Consider the following 10053-nt stretch of genomic DNA (forward strand, 5'->3'; position numbering starts at 1 on the left):
TTCCAGGAGGGAGATCCTCAAAGTTATCATCTAGGCATTTTATGGGTAAAGTTTTTCATTTTTGCTGTTACGCATAGTCTAAGAGTCTTTTTCTTTTCTCCGAATGATCCTTTTTTACGCCAACCCTTTTTTTTTTTTTTTTTTTTTTAAAAAAATCTCTCTTTTGCCCAGGCTAGAGTTCAGTGGCATGATCTCAGCTCACTGCAACCTCCGCCTTCAGGGTTCAAGCGATTCTCCTGCCTCAGCCTCCCGAGTATCTGGGATTACAGGTGTGTGCCACCACACCTGGCTAATTTTTGTACTTTTAGTAGAGATGGGGTTTCGCCATGTTGACCAAACTGGTCTTGAACTCCTGACCTCAGGTGATCCACCCACCTTGGCCTCCCAAAGTGCTGGGATTACAGGAGCAAGGCACTGCACCTGGCCAGTGCTATCCTATTTATTGAGATTGCCCTCTCCCCTTTTCCTCCAAGATGCTTCTGTCGGTTGCTTTTGGTCTCTATCTTGCATTGTTAGAGACTTTCCGAAGTTGTCTTGGTTGTCCTCTCAGGTGTAAGGGTGGAGATTAAACAGCTGGCTCTGAACATGTAAGTGGGGCTTATTCACTGTAAGTTTTGCTGTGGGATGATCTGAGTGGGCCTGTATCACTGTCCTTTCTCCTTTCCCATGGGGATGGTCAGATTTCTCAGTATGCTTCCCCTGTCCTGTCTGGAGGGAGGGCAGTGTTCTGGGAATGAGGGGCTGGTGCCAGGTACAGAAGAGGTCTTCCAGTTTGGCATGCATATAGTAATCATCTGTTTTTGGTAAGGGATACCTCTTCTACAATAATGCCTAGCATTCCTAGGACCAGAGACTTTAAACTTTGCCTGAGAATAAATTTCCTTTTTTTGTGTGTGTTGAGGCAGAGTCTCGCTCTGTCACCAGGCTGGAGTGCAGTGGCGCAATCTCGGCTCACCACACCCTCCGCCTCCTGGGTTCAAGCGATTCTCCTGCCGCAGCCCCCGAGTAGCTGGGACTATAGGCACACGCCACCATGCCCAGCTAATTTTTGTATTTTTAGTAGAGATGGAGTTTCACCATGTTGGCCACGCTGGTCTCAATCTCTTGACCTCCTGATCCGCCCACCTCGGCCTCCCAAAGTGCTGGGATTACCAGCATGAGCCACTGTGCCTGGCAAATCTCTGATTTCCTACTTTGGTAGAAGAGGACTAAACTTTAGGGCAAAGAGTTTGATGGGAAAAGTACAAATTGCCATGGCCCCAGCTTTTCTAACAGAGCCTCCCTCAGTGGCCGTTATGTTCACCCAACAGTGTGAAATAGAGGAAGGATCTAGGACAAAGGTCAGCAAACTTTTTCTTTTTCTTTTCTTTTTTTTTTTTTTGAGACAGAGTTTCACTCTTGTCACCCAGGCTGGAGTGTAGTGGTGCGATCTCAGCTCACTGCAACTTCTGCCTCCTGGGTTCAGGCGATTCTGCTGCCTTAGCCTCCCAAGTAGCTGGGATTATAGTCATGCGCCATCACGCCCGGCTAATTTTGTATTTTTAGTAGAGACAGGGTTTTACCATGTTTATTGCCCAGGCTGGTCTTGAACTCCTGACCTCAGGTGATCCGCCCTCCTCGGCCTCCCAAAGTGCTGGGATTACAGCCAATAAAACTTTATTTATAAAAAGATGGTGAGCCACATTTTGTTGTTTCCTGATCTAAAGCATCTTACATTTAGTTTCTTAACATCCTCAACTTTTTTTAACTTTCAACCACAACTTAATATTCCCTACTTTCGGCCAGCTCACGTCTGTAATCCCAGCACTTTGGGAGGCCAAGGCAGGCAGATCATGAGGTCAGGAGATCAAGACCATCCTGGCTAACACCGTGAAACTCCATCTCTACTAAAAATACAAAAAATTAGCCAGGCGTGGCGGCTTAAGCCTGTAGTCCCAGCTACGAGGGAGGCTGAGGCAGGAGAATTGCTTGAACCTGGGAGGCCGAGGTTGCAGTGAGCCGAGATTGCACCACTGCACTCCAGCCTGGGAGACAGAGCAAGACTCCGTCTCAAAAAAAAAATTCCCTACTTTAGCTCAACAACCCCCCTTTACCTCTAGTTCCAGCACCATTAAATCCTGAGCATTTTGAAGATTTTTTATGTAAATTAGATATCTTGGATTCCTCAATATAGGTTTAGGATTTGGCTTTCTATAGTCCACTACACTAACCGCTACTCTTCCACGTCTTTCTAACTTGCAGAATTATTATTATTATTATTATTATTATTATTATTATTATTATTATTATTATATTGATACGGAGTCTCACTCTGTCACCCAGGCTAGAGTTCAGTGGCACAATCTCGGCTCACTACAACCTCCACCTCCCGGGTTCATGCCCGGGTCCTGCCTCAGCCTCCTGAGTAGCTGGGACTACAGGTGCCCACCAACATGCCAGCTAATTTTTTGTATTTTTAATAGAGATGGGATTTCACTGTGTTAGCTAGGATGGTCTTAATCTCCTCACCTTGTGATCCGCCCTCCTCGGCGTCCCAAGTGCTGGGATTACAGGTGTGAGCCACCGTGCCTGGCACTAACTTGCAGAATTATATTTTTAAATCTTCTGTTGCTTCCCTTCCTTTTAGAGTTTTGGGGTGGGTTGTTGTTGTTGTCATTGTTTTTTGAGACAGAGTCTTGCTCTGTTGCCCAGGCTGGAGTGCAGCAGCTCAATCTTTGCTCACTGCAACCTCCACCTCCCAGGTTCAAGCAATTCTCCTGCCTCAGCCTCCTGAGTAGCTGGGACTACAGGCAGGGACCAACACACCTGGCTAATTTTTGTATTTTTAGTAGAGGTGGGGTTTCACCATGCTGGCCAGGCTGGTCTTGAACTCCTGGACTCCAGTGATCTGCCTGCCTTGGCCTCCCAAAGTTAAAGGATTATAGGTGTGAGCCACTGCGCCTGGCCAGAGTTGTGTGTGTTTGCTTGTTTGTTTGAGAGAGAGTCTTGCTCTGTTGCCCAGGCTGGAGTGCAGTGATGCAATCTCGGCTCACTGCAACCTCCGCATCTGGGTTCAAGCAATTCTCCTGCCTCAGTCTCCCAAGTAGCTGGAACTACAGGCATGTGCCACCACGCCCAGCTAATTTTTTGTATTTTTAGTAGAGACGGGGTTTCACCATGTTAGCCAGAATGGTCTCTATCTCCTGACCTCGTGATCCGCCCGCTTCAGATCCCAAAGTGCTGGCATTATAGGCGCGAGCCACTGTGCCTGGCCCCAGCCCCGGCCCGGTTTTTTTTTTAACAAAGATTCAGAAGGCATCAGATTTGGATGCTGCTCTTCCTCAAATCTCTTGCCCATAGTTTCAAAGCCCTCTCTTATTTCTTTACACGTAATGAAGTCAATCTGTTTTATATTCTATATCTTTTTTTTTTTTTTTGAGATGGAGTCTCGCTCTGTCACCCAGGCTGGAGTGCAGTGGCCGGATCTTGGCTCACTGCAAGCTCTGCATCCTGGGTTTATGCCATTCTCCTGCCTCAGCCTCCCCAGTAGCTGGGACTACAGGCGCCTGCCACCTCGCCCGGCTAGTTTTATTTTTTTTTTGTATTTTTTAGAAGAGACGGGGTTTCACCGGGTTAGCCAGGATGGTCTTGATCTCCTGACCTCATGATCTGCCCGTCTCAGCCTCCCAAAGTGCTGGGATTACAGGCTTGAGCCACCGCGCCCGGCCTATTCTATATCTTATAATTATGATATCTGAAGTCTTTAGGAGTCTGATTCTGATTACCATTGATTCTCCTGGTTCCCATGCATATGTGGCTTGGTTTTCTTATTTTTGTGTCTTGATTTTTATTTTATTTTTACTATATGCTTGGGATTCAGCGTGCTTCTTTATTTGGTAGTTAATTGGGGCCTGGGTTGAAGTTGAATTCATTTAGAATTTTCTTTTTTTTTTTTTTTTTGCTTCTATTATCTAGGGGCACTACTAATTGTTACCATTTTTAAAATAAAATTCTCCACTTGAGAATTGTAGGAAACACAACATAAATTTGGGCTCCAAATCCAAGCGAGGGCTTATGGTTGTAAAAACACAGGGGAGTGTCTGGGTGGGGTGGCTCATGCCTATAATCCCAGCACTTTGGGAGGCCAAGGTGAGGAGATCACTTGAGTGGGGGAGTTTGAGACCAGCCTGGGCAACATATTAAAACCCTGTCTCTACAAAAAAATTAAAAATTAGCCCAGTGTGATGGCATGTACCTGTAGTCCCAGCTACTTGGGAAGCTGAGGTGGGAGGATTGCTTGAGCCCAGGAGGTTGAGGCTGCAGTGAGCCATGATCATGCCACTGCACTCTAGCCTGGGTGACAAAGGAAGACCCTCTCTCAAACAAACAAACAAAAAAAGAACAAAAACTCAGCTCAGTGCAGTGGGTCACGCCTGTAATCCCAGCACTTTGGGAGGCTGAGGCGGGCAGATCACCTGAGGTCAGGAGTTCAAGACCAGCCTGGCCAACATGGTGAAACCCTATCTCTACTAAAAATACCAAAAATTAGCCGGGTGTGGTGGCATGCACCTGTAATCCCAGCTACTCGGGAGGCTGAGGCAGGAGAATCACTTGAACCCGGAATGTCTACTTGGGAGGCTGAGGCAGGAGAATCACTTGAACCCGGAAAGTGGAGGTTGCAGTGAGCCGAGATCGCACCATTGCGCTCCAGCCTTGGCAACAAGAGTGAAACTCTGTCTCAAATAAATAAATAAATAAAACCCAAGTTTTTTGTGTGTGCCCACATCCACCTAGCACCACGGTCAAGTAGGCCGTTTTCCCTGCCATCCCTTCTGCGTGATGGGTCTCACTCACCCTGTACTGAGACTGAAGTGGAGGTCAAGTTTCAGGTGCATGTGGGATGTCCTGTTAGGTTCCATGTTGACTGGGCCTTAGCTTTTTCTTGTGTCTCCCTTGTCCCAGCAGCAGCCCGAAGGGAGGCATAGGGTCACCAAGTGTCACTGATACCCTCAGGGTCAGACTGGTTTAGGTGTTTCCCTACCCCCCAGAGTTCCCCTTTCACTTTGTCTGAGGCCCGTGCAGTACTTCTTGAATCCATGAATCACCACAGAAGGTGCCTCTTCACCAGGCTGTACAGGTGGTGATGGGAGGGGAGGAGAACTGACGAAGCAGGAAGGTCTACAGGACACCTTTACCAGTTCAATGTGGGGGATTAGAGGAAGGGAAAAATATAAGCCAATAGTCATGTTTGTGTCTTGGGTTATTTGAAAAGTGATTTTTTCTTTTTTTTTTGAGACAGACTCTAGCTTTGTCACCCAGGCTGGAGTGCAGTGGTGTGATCTTGGCTCACTGCAACCTCCACCTCCCAGGTTCAAGCGATTCTCCTGCCTCAGCCTCCCCAGTAGCTGGGATTACAGGCTTATGCCACCACGCCCGGCTAATTTTTGTATTTTTAGTAGAGATAGGGTTTCACCATGTTTGTCAGGCTGGTCTTAAACTCCTGACCTCAAGTGATCCACCTGCCTGGGCCTCCCAAAGTGCTGGGATTACAGGTGTGACTCACCACACCCCCGGCCCTGGCTAATTTTTGTGTTTTTAGTAGAGATGGGGTTTCACCATGTTGGCCAGGCTGGTCTCAAACTCCTGACCTCAGGTGATCCGCCCGCCTTGGCCTCCCAAAGTTCTGGGATTACAGGTGTGAGCCACTGCACCCAGCCCCTTCCTCCATTCTTGATTCTGGGCCTCTTAGCCATTGACCAATCCGACCCCAAATTCACCATGTGCTGAAGGGGTGCCTGGCTATGGCTTTATCTCCAGATAGGCTGCACCTCAGCCTCTTGGCTTTGGCTGGCTGCTTCTGGGGGCACACATCTCTCTCTATGCAAGGAGTGAGAACTCTGCAAATGCTTCAATAATGATCTTGAACCAAGGGTCTCTGATTTTAGACTTCATTTCCTGAATAATAAAACTGAGAAATTTCTGCGTTATCCACTGTGGAGTTAACTGTAAAACCAAGACAGAGGTTTGGACTAGAGGATTAGAGTCCCATGCACAATATAAGAATTCATTTCTATTCTTCCTCAAGGTTCCCTGCCAGGGCTAAGTACTTAACTTTATGCTTACGTCCATTGCCGGCACTACCTTTTCTTTTTAGTTAAATACAGAATCTTTAGTTAAATACAGGTTCTTCTGGGCTAAGGTGGCCTCAGGAATAAAATATTCCCTCTTGTAGGTAGCAGCACTCTCTGGAGATGCACGACGGTGCCTGGACATCTGCAGGCGTGCCACAGAGATCTGTGAGTTCTCCCAGCAGAAGCCTGACTCCCCTGGCCTGGTCACCATAGCCCACTCAATGGAAGCTGTGGATGAGATGTTTTCGTCATCATACATCATGGCCATCAAGTAAGATGCTCCACTTCCTGAGCCTTCCTGGAAGGCTGTAGAAACATGTTTCCCTTTCTATGCTTTTACTCATTCAACCTGCACTTACTAATAACATGGTTCTTTTTCACAGGGACATTATCTAGTCAGGGAGACAGAACTATAACCCTAGGATAATAGAATATTTGCCACTTATTGAGCTATATTATAGGTGTTTAGGGTGTAAAAGTGCTATGAGAGGAACAAAAAAAAAGAAGCAGCTGTTTCTCTCACACTGGATGATGCGCCCACCTCATGAAATGAGGGCACAGGTATTTCTGAGTGATCAGTATATTTCCAGATGTAGTTGCTATGTTTCCTCACTTCCGCAGTGACATTTTCTGTATCAGTTTCAGAGTTTGGGGGTCAGAGGGAACCTTACCACGTAATATAGGAGAAATTATTTCCCAGGTTTTCTCTTTTCTAAAGACACAGAAAAGCTTTCTTTGACTTTCCTCTGGGCTGGGGTTACAGCCACTAACAAAACTCACATCCGCTCGTTTCCTTTAAGAAATTCCTCTGTTCTGGAACAGAGCTTCCTGAGAGCCATCCTTGCAGAGTTCCGTCGATCAGGACTGGAGGAAGCCACATTCCAGCAGGTGATCTCCTCTTTTCAAATCCTTCTAGATTTTGGGCTTGCATTTTTAAAATACGTGGAAATTTCCATGAATGTGTGACAGTCTCTATTTTGTGCCACCTAGACCATGTGAAAGAATATCAGACCGGCACCTACTTTAATGTGACATTTTGTAGAGCTGCATGAGCCAGAGACCTTTAGCGACTGGTTCTGCATGTCAGATTGAAGGCCTGTGTGCCAGACACTGTTCAAAGAATGAGATGAGTAAGACAAAGTTAATCCCCGATTACAGCTTATGTTGTAGTGGAGTCAAGGCTTTCAGAATGAGGCCATATTTGAGAGCAAATCACAGATCAATCCAATCCCTACATGGGCACAGTTCAATTAGATCAAGTGAGAGGAATCAGTAGGGCTTGTGCTTTGTTAGTTTACTCAAGACTGGTATCTCTAGGTAATTGGCTGCCTTGGAAGATGAATTGTTAAAGGTGTTTATGAGTGTGTACCTGAGAGTGTGTATGTCTGTGTATGTATGTTTTAGACATCTTTATTTAACTAAAGTCAGGAAAACATTTTCCTTTCAGATACTTATTTATTGGGTTGGTTGTAAATTCTTGTTTAAAATTTTAGCTACTGGTCATGTTTTGCCCATTACCATTCTCCTCCTACAGTCTGAGATAGCTCTTCTGCAGAGAGTCACTTTCATTTTAGTTTGTAAACATTTCCTGAACATCTGTAGTGTGCAATTACCTGTGATGGATCCTTGAACCCCAAGCTGATTTGATTAACATCCCTGTTCCTGACGAGCTCCCAGTCTTGGGACTGGGATGGGGATGGAGTCATAGATACTAAGAATGGAAAGTGACCAGAAATGCTGCAGACTTAGTTGACCCAGTGGAGAACGTTAGGATAGGAATCTGTGTTTCCAGCTATCCTCCTGCCTCCCTTTATTTCTTTATTCAATTTTCTCTCTGGGCCTTTGTGCTTTTATGAGGGTCATGCCTTGGCATTTGCTCACTGTACCTGATAAGGAAAGTGGCCTTGTAGCAAAATTTGACTTGAATTTTGACAATCTCAATTGTGGAACTCAGCCCCTGGAGACAAGACTATCTGTATCACCAGTGAGAGTTACTAGTCATTTTATATCCATTATCTCACAAGGGATGTACAGTGTATTTTATAGATAAAATTGAAGCTCAAAAGAGTGCAGTAACTTGCCCAGGTTTACATATTTAGGTAAATGGTAGCACCAGGATTCAGGCCTGCTGTTTTCTGATTCCAAGGCTAGCATTCCATTCTGCCTCTGCATTTTGTGTACCACTGGGGCACCAACTGATGCCTTCTGGAGTGTTTGATGTCCTGGGGGCCATGTGTCTGATTTTCCCAAATGAAGAAAGAAAGGAACAGAAAAAGCCCCAGGATTGTATTTCCTCTTAACCTTTGCCTTGCTATTTGTGTCTAGATATATAGTCAACATGTGGCACTGTGCAGAATGGAGGGGCTTTCGTACCCCACCGTGTCAGAGACCATGGCCGTGTGTTCTCACCTGGGCTCCTGTCGCCTCCTGCTTGTGGAGCCCAGCAGGAACGATCTGCTCCTTCGGGTGCGGCTCAACGTTAGCCAGGACGACGTGCTGTATGCACTGAAAGAAGAGTAAAGGGGTTTCACAAGTTAAAAGACTATGGTCTTGCTGGGTTTTGTTTTTTGAGACAGGATCTTGCTCTGTCGCCCAGGCTGGAGTGCAGTGGCACAATCATGGCTCACTGCAGCCTTGACTTCCCAGGCTTAGGTGACCCCCCTACCTCAGCCTCTCAAGGTGGCTGAAACTACAGGCACATGCCACCACGCCCAGCTAATTTTTTGTATTTTTTATAGAGACAGGGCTTCACGATGTTGCCCAGCTAGTCTACAAAGAATCTAATTTCCTTTTTCTAAGCACATGGAATTATTGTAACAAAGTATATTGAATGGAAATGACTCTCATGTATTTTGGAATTTTCCATTAAATAATTTACTTTTTCCTGAGTGTTTGTGAAGTTATTACATTATAATCATTCCAAACATCTGATTATGCAACCAAACTGTCCTTCCTACAATAGCCCTTCCATGTGACTTTTATTTCTGTTACTAGGCCTGCCATTTATTTAATGGTAACATATATAAGTACACGATTTACTTGTATCTGTATAAAATAGTTCTGGGAGAGTATGCAAGAAACTGGTTATACTGATGACCTCTGGAAAGAATCAGATGGCCAGGGTTAGGGGTTAGAGGAGGACTTTTCATTGTGTGTCATTATCTGTCTTAAGTTTCGAATAATATGAATAAAATTTAGTTTATAAAAAAGGAACTGCTGGAAATAATATAAATAAGTAATCTCTAGCCACAAATGGCTAGAAAGTGTAATTTTTACAAAGGTACCATTTACCATAAAAACAAAACAAATCTTTAAATACAAAAGATTTATATGTCACAGAAAATATAAGGTACTTAGAAATAAATTGATTTAAATATTTATTTTGTTTGTTTCCCTCTGTCACCAAGGCTGGAATGCAGTAATGGATCATAGCTCACTCCAGCCTTAACCTCCTGGGTTCAAGTAATCCTCCTGCCTCTGCCTCCTAAGTAGCTGAGATTCCAGGTATGTGCCACCATGTCCATCTCCTAGGAATTACTCTAAAAAAGAGACGCAAGTAATCTCTAGATAGAAATCAATTCCAGTCAAAATCTTGGCAAGGTTTCTTGTATGACTTTGTAGTTAATTCTAATATTTATATGGAAACCAACAACAGGACAATGGACATCTAAAACCTCATGAAGTACTGAGGCTGGGCGCGGGTGGTTCATGCTGGTAATCCCAACACTTTGGGAGGCCAAGGTGGGCGGATCACCTGAGGTCAGGAGTTCGAGACCAGCCTGATCAATATGGTGAAATCTCATTTCTACTAAAAATGCAAAAAGTAGCTGGGTATGGTGGTGTCACCTGTAGTCCCAGCTACTTGGAAGTCAGGAGAATTGTTTGAACCCACCCAGGAGGCAGAGGTTGCAGTGAGCTGAGATGGCACCATTGCACTCCAGCC

At 45.2% G+C, this 10053-nt stretch overlaps 1 protein-coding gene across 1 annotated transcript in view; it reads left to right on the top strand.

Annotated features, from left to right (window-relative positions):
- ORC1 (origin recognition complex subunit 1) overlaps nt 1–8993 on the top strand; it is a 32606-nt gene extending 23613 nt beyond the window's left edge. The window contains exons 15-17 of the mRNA XM_023188590.1: nt 6212–6381; nt 6911–6998; nt 8436–8993. Of these exons, the coding sequence (XP_023044358.1) occupies nt 6212–6381; nt 6911–6998; nt 8436–8630 (453 nt within the window). The 3' untranslated portion in view covers nt 8631–8993. The remainder of the gene's footprint in view (nt 1–6211; nt 6382–6910; nt 6999–8435) is intronic.
- Nucleotides 8994–10053: the final 1060 nt, after the last annotated feature.

The sequence above is a fragment of the Piliocolobus tephrosceles genome, chromosome 1, assembly GCF_002776525.5.
Source record: "Piliocolobus tephrosceles isolate RC106 chromosome 1, ASM277652v3, whole genome shotgun sequence".
NCBI lineage: Eukaryota > Metazoa > Chordata > Mammalia > Primates > Cercopithecidae > Piliocolobus > Piliocolobus tephrosceles.